Below are 16670 nucleotides of genomic sequence, written 5' to 3'. Positions count from 1 at the left end.
CTGCTGCTGGCATGTAAGTAGGATTCCTTGGCTCAAATCTCTCTTAAGTCACTAGGAACATGCTGGCTAAGTGTTATCAGGAGAGAACCTTCTGGAACACAGCCATGACTAGGTAAAGATCTCCCAGTCATCAGATGGAAAAGGGATTGAAGGACACACAATGTGCCTCAACCAGGAACAGGACCTGTCTGCCTTTGTTTCTGCCCCTCTCCCCTCCCTGTGTTGTCTCTGCGCAGATACAGAGCCCAGCTCCCCTAGGAGTTCCCCTCACACCCAACCATCAGTGAGCAGAGATGACTGTTGTGACATTACCCCCCTGTCTGAAGCCAAAATTTAAATATCCCCATTGGACAATGCTCTACTGCCTTTTGACTTGCAGAAGCCCCCTGGGTTTTCTCATTCTTCTGCCCCTGGCTCCTGGCCCTGCTCCTCTCTCTGGGCTCCTCCCCTGTCCAGGTTTCTGAGGAACAATTTGGACTTCTGTCTGCAGACAGTGACTACTCTGGGCAACTGAGCTTTATCACGGCTTTGCTTGCAGCCGTACAAGGGCATGCTTTGTCTCTGGGATGGGAATGCTATCTGAATCCATGGGAGTGGAAGTGTTTCCTGCTAAGAGTTTTGCCCACTGAAACATCCATGCCCTTCTCTCCCCTCAGATATCTCATTTGGGAACTACATCCTTGGTTTGCCAGAAGCAGCCTTTCAGAAATTGGCTCCTCATAGCAAAACACCTTAAGATCATAAGGCCAAGTGAGTGGTGTCCTTTGGTCCAAGGAAAAAAAAATCAAGCTTAAAATGTAGACCAAGCCTTGACAAAAAATAGCTAAATGACCACAGCACCTCCCTCAGAGGCCTACCTGCTGCTGCTGCACTGCACTGGCCCGGGTGTCTCTTTAAACAGGATTGAGCTCAAAAAGGATCTCTAGAATTCTAGAACACAGAGAGAAAATTGGTGAAGACATTCACCAATGTGTTGATGGATGGTATCAGGCTAAATGAGTAGGCTTCTCTTGGGACATTTGTTTGAATAACCTTAATATCTCAGATGTCCACTATGAAAATTAAATAAGGAAAGTGGAAAATCAGAGGCATGCTTTTCTACTGAGAAAAGTTTTCGTAGCATTCTGATGGGGTAAGGAACACGTACGCAAACATGCCGTAGAAATCAGAAGGCTTGCTGGGCATGGTGACATATGACTTTAATCCCAGCATTTGGAAGGTGGAAGTAGGAGAATCGCTATGAGTTCAAGGCCAGCCTGGCACTAGAGTGAGTTTCAGGTTAGCCTGGGCTAGAGTGAGACCCTACCTTGGGAAAAATAAAATAAATCAGAAGGTTCCCTAATAAAAGCCAAAAAAATGGTTCCTGAACTTGTATTTACTACTTATTGACTGGGCGATACTCTTGCTACAGGAGAGGGTCAGGGAGATTCCATCCTTATAAAGAAGTGTGGCATGATTCAGATTTTACAGTTATGAAAAGGCTAAGGAGCCTAGAATACAGTTTCTTCTACATGACCCTGGCTTCTTATATCATCTGAGTCAGAAACTCCCTACTGTCTCAAACTAAATAAAGGAGTGTTAAAAACCAGCCAGAGGAGTTCAAAGAGCCAAAGTCAAGGGCAGGCCCACAGGAGAGCTGCGTGGGTGGAAGGAAAGGAACTGAAAGAAGCAAGCTCGGATAGAAGTGGGAAGGAGCAAGGGAGCCAGATTTCAGGGTTCCAGTTTTCCTTCCCTGCGGGTTCGTCCCCTTTTATTTCACTGCATCCAGTCCTCTTGCACGAGAAGCGCCCTGAAGCCCTGTTGTTTTCCAGGCCAGGTTTGAAGAGAACCAGATTTATCCCTTTCCTTATCCCCATTCACATAGTGAGATAAAATAGCAGTTTCAATTTTTTTTTTTCAAAGAACAAGGAGAGCAAAGGGGAAAATGACTAAAGAAAATACTCGCTGTATTTTTTAAAATTACATATATACATATGTATACATATTTACATACATATAAATTTGTTAAATGCAAGGAAAGTTTAAACTGGAACAAACAAATTTTCTTAGCCAATAATCATATCTAGTGTTCAGGCTCTTGGAGGTTCAGGTGCTGCCAGACTCCTCCACCTAAAGAACCTGCTTTTACATCATACAAGTGCATTCTTCTTCTTCTTTCTTTTTCCTTCTGTTTTCCCTGATCCTCTCTCTGTGGAGGAAGGGTTCTACGGGGTGGGGTTTAAGCCAGACTGGTGAGAAGACGGCATGCTTCAAGTACCACTCACATAAGTCATCAGTAAGAGACCGGGTGAACCCAGCTCTGGGGAGGGAGAGGAGCAGAAGAGAGGAAGAATCCCAACTACTCCTATTTATATGACTTTTTATTTATAAGCACTGTCAGCTGTAGTTTCTTGCTTGAGTCTCATCATAACTACGTGAGGTAAGTAGAAGAGCTGTTATTGAACACTGTAGTCCCCTTATGAAGATTAGACAAAACTCTGATGCTTAGAGAGGTTGCGCAGCAACCTGGGTGCTAGGGCTGGTTCCCCTTTTTGGATGTCTGCTACCTAAGAGTAGACAGCAACGCTAAGCCATCTGCTCCCCGCTATCCCTCACCTCCTACTCCGTGGGAAAGTGGTCACACCCTCTGTAGCTGGCACTGCAGAAACTGACTGATGCTGAGGTAGCCGTCATCTGTTCCCTGTGATCCTGCAGCTGACAATCGGAAAAAGCAGAGGGTCCCTCACCGGGAGAGGAGGCGACATGACTTCTCCCTGTTTAAGCTTTCCGACTCAGAGATCAGAGTGAAGATATCACCACAGCTTCTGCTTGCCACACATCGCTTCATGGCCACAGGTAGGACCTGCCCCAACCATCCCCCCACCAACCCCGGCTTGCTCAAGCACTTCTAACAGAATCTAGGGTAGAACCAAGCATCACCCAGTTTAACACCTTCCAACCCTTTCCTCCGTGTGGCTGACAGAGAACCACTCGTCCAGGAAGAAGGCTGTCTTCACAGGGCTGCTTCCACGGGATGACGTGATAAGCCCCAGGCTTGTGGGGAGGGGAGGAAATGAGTATCCAGGTCTCTCTTCCGCTCTAGAGCTGCACTGTTCTGTCTCTCTGCTCACTGCTAGCTGGAGCCCAAGGCCTCGGTTGCCCTAAAGCATTTATCCCAGAGAGAAAGGCATTGTCCTACCGATTGACCCTGTGGTTTAATACAAGGTCCACGTACCTATATGAACCCTGCTTTAAGAACTGCAAGTTCCTAAAGCATAAAAGTGGACTGTGAATCTTGGGGTCTTTAGAAGAAAAGGTGAAAGAATCTAAACGTTTTTGTGAAGAAGGTAAAGTATGTCTGCACTCTGGCCTCATGCAAGGGTAATTAATGTTCTGGCCTAGAATGGCCACATCCAACACTAAGTTCCGCACTTACCATGTATTTGTTGAGTATATGATGAATGCTAGATATCTCTGTCCAGGTTCTAAAAAGCAGGAAATGGTAAGGAAGTTTATATCATGTAACAATACAGATTTTTTTTTAACCACTGGCTAATTTCCCAAAAACCAAGCAGCTGGATCTGTTTAGTATAACAATTCAAGTATCAATATGCAATATCTATTACTGGTTAAATATTATGCAATTATACGTCAGGTTATTGGCAACTTACCATTTAAGTGATTACCTGTCTCTACTGGGATTTCATTTCATCCAACATATTGTTATCCAAACAAACCAGATTAAATTCTCTCTATGTCATTCCGTGGTAAAATTAAATTCTTTCTTGTCTACATGATGTAATTATCTATATCCAACTTTAAATCAAATTAAAGAGAAAATTAATAACAAAGTTGCTCTTTCAACGGTGGCTTGTCGGTGCTGTGGTGCCAGCGCAGAGACACTCGTTTCCAGAGGGCACAGGGAAGGCCCTGGGATACACACTTGGGTTAGGATTCCTCACCTCAAAGAGTCACAAAGACCCCAGCTCAGTGGCCCGGGGTATGTTCTAGATGCAGCCGCAGTGGCATGCACGCGGGTTCCTCTCACCCGTTGCTGCTGGGATGGGCTGGCCATGAGAGGTGCTGACTGCCACTTCCTGCCACTGTCCCCTAGAAGTGGAGCCTTTTAAATCTCCATACCTTTCGGAGAAGATCCTGCTCCGACTCCTAAAACATCCCAACGTGATCCAGGAGCTAAAGTTTGATGAGCGGAACAAGAAGGACCCGGAACACTACCTCTACCAGCGCAACCGCCCTGTCGACTACTTTGTGCTGCTTTTACAGGTGAGTGACAAGATCGGGGAACTTCAAGGGCCAGAAGAAGGCACACTCAGCATGAAAGGGAATGGCTATCCTCCCCCATTTCCAGGCACCTAAGGAACAGTGGGGTGGACGTGTCCATATGACCCTCGGGGCGGGAGGGGGATCTAGGCATAGAAGACTGGCATCCTGGGAGCTGTGCATCACTGATGGCCTTGTATCTGGCCATGTAGGCATATTTGGGCTGTGGTGAAAGGTGTGCCTCCCCAGTAGAGGATTTCAGCTTCTGAACTTCCAAAACCACTGCCCTGTGATCCCTGATACCTAAAGTCTCTGCTTGAGTATCCCCCACTGCCTCTTAATCGTTAGGTGATTCTTGTGAAACCCTTTCCTCTCGGTTAAACTGAATTCTCGCCATCTCTGACGCCACATTGGTCCTTGCTGGAATACAGGGAACATGCTCATCCTCTGTGCTACACTCATTATTTGCAGCCCCTAGAATTTCTCCCCCTGAAGAGGACAAGGAAGGAAGGTAGTGACTGATGACTGGGGAGAAAAAAGTGCAGCACCTTTCAAAGACTATACAAAGATGACCACCTGCCCTGAGTTCCTGGACAGACCTGTCTCAAATAAGTGTCAGAGCCAAGCACTATCCCAGCTCTCAGGAAGTACAGACAGGAGGATTGCTCTGAGTTCAAAGACAACCTTAGTGAGTTCCAGAGCAGACCCTGTCAAGGAAGGAAGGGAGAGAGGGAGGGAGGGAGGGAGGAAGGGAGGGAGGAAAGAAGGAAAGGAGAGAGGGAAAAAAATAAATGGACTAAAGAGATGGCTCAGCGGTTAAAGGTTCTTGTTTGTAAGGCATGATGGCCTGGGTTTGATTCCTCAGTACCCATGTACAGCCAGATGCACAAGGTGGCACATGTGTCTGGAGTTCATTGGCAGTGGCACTAGGCCCTGGCATGCCCACTGTCATTTCTACTCTCTTACTTTCACTCTCTTTCTCTGGTAAATAAAAATTTTGTAAAGTGGAAAAAAAAAAAAAGCCAAGAAAGTAAAGTGTCAGTGTGTTTCCACTGGAACATGCTGGTACCCAGTTCCCCATACCCCCACCATCAGACACATCAATGATTCCTGGTCTCTTCCCAATGGAATTTTATGGTGACTAAATACAGTGATGGTTTTAAGATCTTGGTATAGTTCACAATTACTTAGAAATAACCTCTGTTATAGTCCACTTCAGTCTGCCCTTTTGAACACTGTAGTTTGTCTCATATATATCCTTCCAAACAACCTCATTAAAATAACTGTTCTTGGGCTGGAGAGATGGCTTAGCAGTAAAGGGGCCTGCCTGCAAAGCTAAAGGACCCAGGTTCAATTCCCCAATACCCATGTAAGCCAGATGCACCAGATGGCACATGTGTCTGGAATTCGTTTGCAGTGGCTGGAGACCCTGGCATTCCCATTCTATCTCTATATCTCAAATAAATAAATAAAATATTTTTAGAATAAAAAAATAACTGTTCTTCAAAAAATGGTGTCACATTTTTCACTGTTAGAATAGAGGTGGATCCTTTTACATTATTTATATAATATAAGGAGACATATGATCCTTCACCTTGTATTTAATAAAATCTTTGTTTTCAAATAAAACCTGAAGGGAATGGCTATGAACATGGCTTAGCTATTACAGATACTTGCTTGCAAAGCCTATATGCTTGCTTGCAAAGCCTGTCTGCCTGGGTTCAGTTCCAGAGGATCCACATAAAACCACTTGTGGGCCAGACTCATTTGCAGCAGAAAGAGACCCTGTCACAAAGTGTGGAGCACTGACATCCACACATGCACGCACACAATACACACATATAAATAATAAGTATTAAGTAAATAAATATTTTTTAATTCTAGTATTGCCATTTCCTAACTAACCTTGACCAAGTTATCTATCCATTTTGAACCTTAAAATTGGTGTTCAATAAACTGGGGATAAAAACGGTCTATTTCCCATGGGTGCTGTGGGGCTGACAGAATGAGAATCCATGTAACAGACATAACACCAAATTAGGAGCATAGTCCTACTCTATCTGCTCATATTAGCTACCATTATCAGTGATGATGAGCCCAACAAGCTTCACGCAAGATCAGATTTGATCTTCGTCAGGCCTAGAAATAGTCTAATCTAGACTAAGCCAGTGAGGCAGTTTCTGGGGCCGTGGCGTAGCTGGAAGGCCATTGCTACAGGCGGGGAGAGCTTGGTTATTCATGACTGGGTGCTACGTTAGGAACAGTGAAGCAGTGAATTCACCACCAAGAGCTTCCGGAGTTGGAAGTGCTATTTCTGAAAAGTAAACCACACTGCCTTGAGGTATAGACATGAGCCCACACTTACCCACATGAAAGTACTCAGGGTCCTAGTGACTACTGGACCTGGAAGTGCTTGTCACACCCTCAGCACACTCCTTTTCTCTCCAGGGTAAAGTGGAAGTGGAGGTTGGTAAGGAAGGCCTTCGCTTTGAGAATGGAGCCTTTACCTACTATGGTGTTCCAGCCATCATGACCACTGCCTGCTCAGGTATTCCAGTTCCTCACCACAGGATGTCTGGGAAGGAAGGGGGTCTTGAAGAAAAAGTGTCTGGGCTCAAGCTGTGACTCTTCTTTTGAATCCTGTTACAGACATGGGTAGCTTAGCTTCCTCCTCTGAAAAGATGGGTATAAGAATCGCTGTTTACTCAGAGTTTCTTTAGCTTTTGAAACTAAAAGGAAGAAAAATCAATTAGGATAAAACAATCACATCAGCAAGTATTGGGGTTACAGAATACATTTTTTCAATATAAAAAAAACAGATTTATTTCACCTTTTTACCATTGTTCCCAACCCTCCCAACTTGACTGACTTGTTTCTTACAGGGTTAATTGATGCTAGGGGTAGAGTGTAAGTGATATTCCCACAAGGAAGGTGTTTCCTGCATTGCTTCTGAAACCCACTGCATCCTTCTGTCCTTAGATAATGACGTGCGGAAGGTTGGAAGTCTGGCTGGATCCTCTGTCTTTCGTATGTATTTCTCAAACCCCTTCTTCGTCCTCCCCATCATGGTCAGCCCACTTTGGGGACCTGGACCAAGCACTTTGAGCCGGGGCGAGGCTAACACAAATGCTAGCAGCCCCTTTGTAATTCTCTGCCAGGAATTCTGCCTCCTGCCAGGTACCCACACACCACACTGGCTTCAGTTCACGGGTCTGCAATGTGTGCTGTGGCTTCTCTGCTCAACATGCAAGTGATGGTTGCGATAGTGTGGTAGGTGTGTGGTGTGAGTGGGAGCACTTGGAATTGTCCCCTGCCAGGGAATGCAGGCGGCCGATTTGTACGCTCTGGTGGCAGTTCAGCCCGTCCATCTCTGCCATGGTAACTGACCCCTGGCTTGACCCGAGAACTCACACTTGCTGTTACTTTGTCTGTGGTGTTTGCCCTCCAGAAAAAAAAAAAAAAAAAAAAAAAAAAATTTTTTTTTTTTTTGACTGTGACACTTGGGGTTGTAAATCTCAGGCTGGTACAATCTGTTGCTTATCTGCTTCTCTTTCCTTGCTTACCACCTCTCAGCTGGTGATGAGGCGGCTGCCAGCTGGCCATGCATGCTACTGGTGGAGGCTGGCACTGGTGGCGGCTGGCTCGCCTGCCCTGTAGTGCTGTGCCTTCTTGCTCTTTTCTGTGTGGAATCCGTGTGCTTGTGTGTAGAGGGCACGGCAGCTATTGTGATCGGAGAATGATCCAGAAAGAATTCTTTCTCTGGATTTCCTTTTGCGTCTGCATTTTGCATTGCTTTGAACTGTCAGTGTTTGTGGTGGCCTCTTTAATGTCAGATTTCCTCTCATCATAAAGAAGATTTTACAGTGTTTTATATTGGGACTTATCAGAAGGTTTCAAAGCTTGATTTCACAGTCCTTGGAACAGAGCAAGGTAGCTGATCAGAATGATTTTAAAAGGACAGCAGGGTTGGGGGTATCGCTCAGTGGTAGAACAGTTGTCTAGCATGGGCAAGCCCCAGGAGTTCAGTTCTCAACTGCAAATATAAATAAGTAACATGAGAAAAGATAAAGTATTTGCTCCAAATCACCCCGCAAGTTGATGACATGTTTACACGCATCCTTAGTGTCCTGAATAGTTCACACATTACAATAAATACAGACTATTAGATCCATCATGTTATGAGTTGCAATTGCAATATGGAAATGGCTGAACTATTTCACTTCTTAGCCCAGCAAGCAGCTGAAACTAAGTCAAAGTATCTGCCACACCTATAAGGCTATGGAACTTGAGATTAAGGAGATCTGTTAAAAAAAGAAAAGAAAAAGGTTTTTAATCTATGGTACTTTATGTCACTTATATCAGCCAACAACTCTCAAGCAAAGCTGATGAAAGGAGTGTTGGTATTGTTAGGAAGCTGGTGATGGATGGGTCCCAGGTATACCTTCATTCTCAAACAGAAGTTTCCACTGAATCCCATTAGGACTACTCCTAGAACTAATATGTTAGCTAGAAATTCTGGCCCTATTATGTATGGCTCCTGCAAAAAGCAAAGAGGTAAGAACTGTGAGAGGATGAGAGGTCAGAGCTTCGCAAGGATCCCCACCCATGGAACAAGCAAGCACTCTTACCCACTGAGCCACCTCCTCAGCCCTCCCCACCAATTTTAGATGACCTTTCTTAAAATAATAACCACAAAGATGATCTCTAACTTCCTCCTTCCTCTGATTCTAGTTCTATCAAAATCTTTCGATTTTCATCAGTGAGAAAAGAGTAAATTTATAATGCTGATCTCTCTGTTTTGCCCTCTTTACATTAATTTTTAGGTCAGCATACAAAGCAATGGGCTTCAGGGCCGGGAAGGTGGCTCAGTGGGTAAAGCACCTATCACATAACTCTGAGTACCTGAGTTTCGATCCCCAGGCTCCACATAAGAAAAAAAACTGGAAATTGGCACATGTGCATGCACACACACACCACATAGATTAATTAATTAATTAATTAATTAGTTTAAGATGTCTAAAGAAACTTTTAACTTTAAAAAGTGATAGGTTTCGGGCTGGAGAGATGGTTTCACAGTTAAGACGTTTGTCTGCCAAGCCTAAGGACTCATGTTCTACTCTCCAGGCCCCACATAAGCCAGACTCACAAGGTGATGCAAGCGTGCAAGGCTGCACATGCACTCTAGGTGGCGCATGCATCTGGAGTTCAATTACAATGGCTGGAGGACCTGGCATGCCAATTCTCTTTCACTCTCTCCCCTCCCTCCCTCTCCTCCCCGCGCCCTGCATTAAAAAAAAAAAAAAAAGGCCAGTCTGTTGGGCTTGCCTCAAAAAAACCCAAGCAAAACAAACAAACAAAAAAAGTAGTTGGGTATGGTGGCAAACTCCTTTAAATCCCAGCACTCTTGGAAAGCAAAGGTAGGAGTATCGCCATGAGTTCAAGGCCATCCTGAGACTACACAGTGAATTCCAGGGCAGCCTGAGCCAGAGTGAGACCCTACCTCGAAACACCAAAAAAAAAAAAAAAAAAAAAAAAAGTGATGGGTTTTATCCTAAGCACATGGGTCCTTATATTTTGTATATTAGTTAATTAAAAGAAAGCATTTAACTCTCTTTCCCTCCCCATACTTCTGAGGCTTTGTTAATTTCATTAGCCAGTAAAGGTAAAGAAGTGTCTCCATCCTCTGCACCAAGCCCTCCCTCCTCAGTGAAGTCTGGAATGACTTCAAAGAGCACCCATACCCCAGAGTTGGACCTCAGGTGGGTGCTCAGTCCAGGGCCCAGACACCCAGACACACCTTTCACTGGCCAAGAATCTCAACATGTAGGTTGGAGGGAGCTGAAGCCTAAACCCCAGGGCAATAAACTCTTGTAGGGTCTTGGTCTGGCTAGACTGCAACTTACTCAGCCTTTGAGGTTAAATAGTGAAATGATGAGTTGGTTACTTGTGCCTCAAAGTTGAACTTAAGGTTACAAGGAAGTCTCTGCACGTTTTTACTTTTGCCTTTTTTTTATAAGAGAGAGAGAATTGGCATGCCAGGGCCTCCAGCTACTGAGATCAAACTCCAGAGGCAGGTACCACCCTGTGCACATGCGTGGCCTTGCACTTGTGTCACCTTGTGTGTCTGGCTTATGTGGGATCTGGAGAGTCAAACATGGGTCCTTAGGCTTCACAGGCAAGTGCCTGAACCACTAAGCCGTCTTTCCCACCAGGTAGGCACAAGGCTTCCCCATTGGGGAATCAAACCCCAGTCTCCCGTGTGACAGGCTGGGATACTCACCACAATTCTAAGGAGGATAAGCCATCTCTGCCCTTTCCTGAGTGGGGTGTTATTTATGTTGGCTCTGGTTCTCTGGAGGAATCTTACCTGAGCACAGGGTACCCAGCTCAGGTGCACAGGGGTGTGCAGCAGGGAGAGAACAAGTCTTGATTTGGCAGTGTGTACATTTAATTCAAGAACCATGATTCTTATTGAAACTGGAGTTTCTTGCTCCAGTGTGTTTCCCGACCAAGGCCAACTCAAATATCCAGTAACACTCTGTGTCAGAACTAATGATTATCAGGTAGGTGTAAGTTCTCCTCCCACTCTTCTGCTTGGATAAGTAGTTTCAGATCAAATCCTGTGGTATATAGAGAGAATAAAACTACAGAAGCTACCATGAAGACACATTCTGCCCCATGCAAGCCCAAGTGATGGCCATTTCCAATTCTGTGGGAAAAGAGAAGGAGGAAGAGGAACAGAGGCGCTGTGCTCCTGAGCATGTGTGCTTCCTGAAAAGTGACTGGGTTTGGATTCATCAGGTTGGCTCCATAAGACCTACTAGAATACTGCTCTGCCTTTGTCCCCACCCTCAAGCAATGCCCAGTTCCTCGCCAGCACTATGACCAGACAAGGAGCAGCTAGGAACCCCAGACAGATCCAGACTCCTTGAGGATGGCCCTCACAAGAGCATGCCCTTGGCGTCTAGGCCTCTGAATGCCTGCACAGGCACCCTCCTGCAGGACATTTGAGGCTGAGTGGTAGGATGCAGTTCCAGCAGATGTGACAGCTTAAAGTGGGCCCCTCACAGAAACTGCTGTTCATGTGGCTCCCACCCACCCCCGCACCCAGGAGCTTGCCCAGGCTAGCCATTAGCTCTGAATCCTTCTGAGATTATTGCGTGTCTTTTAAGAAGACCTCCAGGAGCAAAGTTCATTTTATTTTCTTGTCCCTCGGGAGAATGACTTTGTGAACAGATGCAATCCTCAGTTTTCAGAGGCACAGTTCCTGTGTGCTGACAAATGTGATGTTGTGAAGAACCAGGAGCAGACTGTCTCACCCACTTTATTCTTTGTCTCTCTCCTTTTCTGTTTACCTTCCCTTTCACGACTCACATATTCTTGGCCCCTGGCTCTTTAGTGCCTGCCTCTGTGTCTCGTACCTTCGCCTTCAGCAGAGGGGACTCTCTGGCAGGCTCCCCAGGTAAACATGCATGAGTGTCTGGGACCTCCCTAGAGCCGGTGGGGTTTGTAGGAGGCCTGTGGTCTCTGTCACTGTCCTGCATGAGAACGGGTCTTTCCCAGCAGGCACTGTATGTTGTAAATAATATTCATTCGCACACAGGAATTTGCGTTCTGGCTGGTTCAAAAGCATCGTTTGAGTTTCCCTCACAGGATGTATTGGTGTATATACATGAAATAATGGTTTTGAAGAATAGTGCAAATTTTTCCCTCATCATTTAACTACAAAGTAGAGGGATAAGGAGGAGTACAGCAGGAGAAAAGTAGAAAGAAATGATGAAACACTGTCCTACATGTCTATCTTGTCTTCTTCCACCTTTCCTTCTATGTGATCTCAGCCGTTAGCTAACTGCTAACCCATCCCCCTCTTCCTAGTAATGTACTCGGAAGGATCACATTCCCTGTGGTTCTGCTCATACAATGGGTGCTGGGCATAAAATTTTCCAAACAACTTTTCATTAGCATCAACCTCTCATGCTAATGCAATAAAAATTGTTTTCTCTTCTTAACCAAAGCCTCATAGAGCTTTGGTTAAAACACAACAACTCAATGACTAAGTCAAGGTGATAAATCTGGATAATGAAATAGCTGTTTATATTGTTTTCATCTCTAGAGTCTGATCTTTTAGACCCATAGCCTGAGTAATGACCAAATGAGGAATTTGTCAAATTGCCATGCAGTTAGAACACAGTACGGTCTCCTATGGCCTCAATATCTATGTCCTCTAGACATTAAACCATCAACATTGGGAAAGGCCATGTACTGAGACCTCAAACCCCATATTCATAATTTCAGAGCCATTTATATTTATTGACTTTTCTCCCAAAATTCACTTTTCCATTAAAAACCATCTGGTTCCCATGTTTATCTGTTCAAGACAAGTTATGCCTTCTCAAATTTCACTTAAGTTTTCTCTTTCATTTGATGGTAATCTTCCACTAAAAAAATAAATAAATAAAACTGTTTGCTTTCTGGGACTTCATGCCTTCCTCATGGTGACAGATGACTACAGTCAATGCGAGATGCCAATGTGGTGCCCTTACCAGCTAAGCAGTCTAACCCTGCATGCCAGAAAAATCAAAAGTGACCACATCATGGGACTTCAAGATCCTTCATATGTGGTGAATCTTGAGGAATGCCAAGAGTGTGCTGCAGAAAGGAAAGACGCATGTTTTTAAAGCACTTTTCAAAAGGATCAAAGGAGGCATCTATTTTCTTTTGTAATTAACCTTTACTTAACCAGACACCCCAGTTAATTGTAATTCCCAGTCTAAAGGTTAACTCTCTTTCACCAATGTTTATTATGAAAAAAAAAAAAAATCATGAAACCCAGTGTCAGGCAGAGGTCAAAGTGATTTGGTTGGCTGTGCAGCCCTTCCCCCACTAGAGGTTTAGACTCCTGCTCCAACCCTGGCCATACCAAGGGCCCCTGAGAGCTCTCAGTCTTCATCCCGTCCCCCATGGCTGTGGGTATTCAACCCAGCAGGAAACCCACCAGTGAAGAAGTAAAAGCAAAGCCACCCTTCCCTGGTCTTGGACCAGCTCTTCAAGATAGAGCAGCGATGGGCACTGCAAGAGAAAGCACGGAGTAGGAAGCAGCTTGCTTTCTTCCTTGGCTGGTCTTCAGAGTTCCTAGGCGACACCCTGGGGACCCTGCTATGGTTTACGTCCATTACTCTTGTTTCTGTCCCATTCTCCAAAGGAACTCCAGATTTAGGGATGAAAAGTCCTGGGCACTATAGCCCCATACTTGATTTCTGACCCAGAAATAAAAACTGACCATAAAGTGTTAGCCTATCTTATCCAGGGAAAAAAGACCTAGAAATTAATAAGTTTAGAAATAAATCAGACTCCCCACAGCCAGCTCAGGAGATTGGCAGGAGTTTCTATTGGGAAGCACTATGGAAAGTGACCTTGAGAATGACACCGTTTAGTCAGTGTTGTGTGTCTAGTGAGTAGGTAGAGGCACTTAGAACCCACTCTCCTAAGCTTGAGACCTGGCTGTATTGCTACATGTAGGCATATTCTGCACCCCTAGAGGGCTGGGATTTATTTGCAGTAGCCATGCCGGTGATGCTCACACTGGATTGAAGCCAAGAGTCCTTGCACCAATTTGCAAAAGTATTGAGCATGTGACTGCAAATCATTATCCATAGGGTATTTAAATCTTTCTACTTGAACCTCAGTTTGAAGGAGAGCTTCAAACACCAGAGTGTGGTGTGATTGGCCAACTTTGCAGATACTTTCACTGAAGATGTGAAATTTCTAATTACCCCCACAGCAGTTATCATCCCCTCTCACCAGATTTACTCCTTCATTCTTCTCCTGTTAGAAGTAGTGTTGAGTCCCCTATGACAATCCTTCTGAATCCACTGAAACACGGAGACAAGAGAGGTCTCAGAACCAAGGATTTAATTGTAATCTGTAGTGTGCTTTGAAATCAAAGACAATGCCATTTTCTCCAAGAATATACAGGGAGTCCCTAAAAATAATCTTTCTACTTTGCACAATGTGGCAAATGGAAATATTCCTTGGGGTTGGCTCTTGCGTAGTAAACATTTGGGAACCATTAAAACTCCTTGTAACGTGAGCAAGTTCATCTGGGATCGTAACTGGGGCTGACTTGCAAAGTTCACATGGAGCTTTGACAGTGGGCTGGCCCCTGGCATTTGGTCGTCTGATGTTGAATAGTACCAAGGAATGATGAATTTTAATACCAGCTTGTAGTTTTATAAGCCTATGTAATTAACCTCCCCCCATCAAATTTGGAGAACACAGATGGCCCGTAGTAGTAACCATGACCAAAGGAAGCGGTTCCCCTTCGTCCCTGATCATTATCTGATGATCCAAAACATGTAGCAGACAACCATGGAGCCTTCTTTTTCTCAAATTCCTGTACCCCAAAGGGGATCAAGCATTATACTTTTATGTCTTGAGTCCTGCTCCCTGGTTAAAGGTGGCACACATGAAGCAAGAGTCCCAAGCTGCATGACAGTCTTCAGGGCCTATCATGTTAGTGCAGACTGATAGGGACACTCCATCGAGCATTAATTGCATGGTGAAATTTCTTCCCATAGCCTTCTCCAGTTTGGTCCCATCTCTCTCCAACCTCAGTCACTCCAAGCTCCCAGCCTTGATAAATAGCTGTGGCAGGCTCACCACACAATGGCTGCAAGAATGAGGTCTGCCATACTACTCTATAGCGTTTGGGGGTCTGAGTAGGAAATCTTGCTCCCTACCACTCAGCCCACTGGAAGGAAGACATGTTGGCAGCTTGGCCTGCCTCCTGTTGATGGTCCCGTGGTCAGTTTGATTCCCTGCTGTTCGCTGCGTCTCCTTTCAGCCATCCTTGTGTCGCACTAAGGATTTTCCTCGTTATTTCACCCCCCAAGCTGCGCCTCTGTGCTCTTAGGAAATGCCAAGGGGAATTATGCAACTTGAACTAGTTTGCCATGCTGCTGGGACATTCGTCTGTTACTGATTTCTTCTTCTTCTTCTTCTTTTTATTAAAAGCATTTCCATTTCCATTTCCCTTGCTTGGAAACCTCTGAGTGCATGTGCACAATTACTAAAATGCCGAGTCATCAGCATCCTACCTATTGAGGAATGTCAGGCTCTGGGACAGGAAAACATTTATCTTGCACAACATTCGGATGAGCTGGGACTTTCTTTGTCACAAAACGATAGTTCTTTTCTCTTCTAAAAGTGCTTTTATAATCCCAGCCTTTGAAAAGCAGTTGTATATTTGGTGTTATAAATAATCCTTAAATAATGTATTTACTTTTAAAAAAAAATGAAAAGCATGCTTCTCCTTCCAACACAATAGTGATGCAGCTGGCACTTGACCTGTGAGTCCCAGAGTGGCGGCGCTACCCTGGGTACTCAGAGGGCAACGCGACGAGAGCTTTGTGGGGCACTGGGATGTAGCTGCTGCCTCTGTTTCCAGCAAGGAGCAAAAGTTATTCGGGCAGAAAAGTGCTAGAGGTGGGGAATGCTTTGTAGAAAAGATCAGGTTCTATTTCTCAGCCATCCTCTCCAAACACATATTGAAGTGTGACTCAAGAAATAAGGGTGTGGAAAAGTAGGTCGGGGAGTGAAGACCATGTCTAGCCAGGCAAAGTGGAGGATGGTCAAGGTACAGTGGCATTTTGTCAAGGTAACTGAAGCTACAAACCCTGCTCACATCCTTTCCCCTGGATCCAGAGCTCACGCACACAACAGAGAAGCTGTCCTTTTACCAGACTGCCTACCTCTCCCACAACAACTTTCCTGAGAAGAGCGGAGCGACTTTCTTAGCCAGATACCACCTTGTATTTCTACAAAGTAGAACTCATCATTTTGCTTTCAAGGGACCAGGATCAGAACTGAAATATTCCTTTTCCTTCCCAATACTGCTATAATTTACAGTCACCTTGGTGCTTCTCTATATTCTCTGTCCCTGTCTTGTCCATCCTTAGTCACTGGAGAAGGATCTGGTACTCCATCACCTGTGACTAAGCAGGTCTTAGAAGTTGGACTCCAAGACCTCTGATTTCATGTTTTAAACAAACAGATCCTTCCTGGCCTCTCTCCTAAGTTACTGGGCCAAGACCTGAGGCTTTTTGGATTCTACTCTGTCCAGCTGAACTTCTGCTGTCCTGCTGCCAGCCCTACGTTTTACAGAAATCAAATCCCCTAGAATAGCATAGCTTGCAGAGGAAAGCTTTCTGACCCTAGGATAATTTGAGAATTCTGAAACCATTCTTTAAATAAAATTTAGATTGTAAGTTAAAACCCTTTCAAGGGCCATTGATATATATTTGTTCACTCTACACATTTTTTATATTAAAAAATGCAAAGAGAGAGAGAGGGAGAGATAAAGAGAGGGAGGGAGAGAGAGAGAGAGACAGAGGGAGGGAGAGAGAGAAAGG

The 16670-nt window shown here is 44.8% G+C and overlaps 1 protein-coding gene across 1 annotated transcript in view; it reads left to right on the top strand.

Annotated features, from left to right (window-relative positions):
* Positions 1 to 16670, top strand: part of Cnnm1 (cyclin and CBS domain divalent metal cation transport mediator 1) — a 60236-nt gene that overhangs the window by 29131 nt on the left and 14435 nt on the right. The window contains exons 3-7 of the mRNA XM_045148155.1: positions 2695 to 2835; positions 4094 to 4263; positions 6709 to 6808; positions 7240 to 7287; positions 11660 to 11722. Coding sequence (XP_045004090.1) covers positions 2695 to 2835; positions 4094 to 4263; positions 6709 to 6808; positions 7240 to 7287; positions 11660 to 11722 — 522 coding nt within the window. The remainder of the gene's footprint in view (positions 1 to 2694; positions 2836 to 4093; positions 4264 to 6708; positions 6809 to 7239; positions 7288 to 11659; positions 11723 to 16670) is intronic.

Source organism: Jaculus jaculus, chromosome 1 (genome assembly GCF_020740685.1).
Source record: "Jaculus jaculus isolate mJacJac1 chromosome 1, mJacJac1.mat.Y.cur, whole genome shotgun sequence".
NCBI classification, from domain to species: Eukaryota; Metazoa; Chordata; class Mammalia; order Rodentia; family Dipodidae; genus Jaculus; species Jaculus jaculus.
The sequence above is the reverse complement of the archived record's forward strand: the minus strand, read 5'-3'. Positions and strand labels throughout refer to the sequence as shown.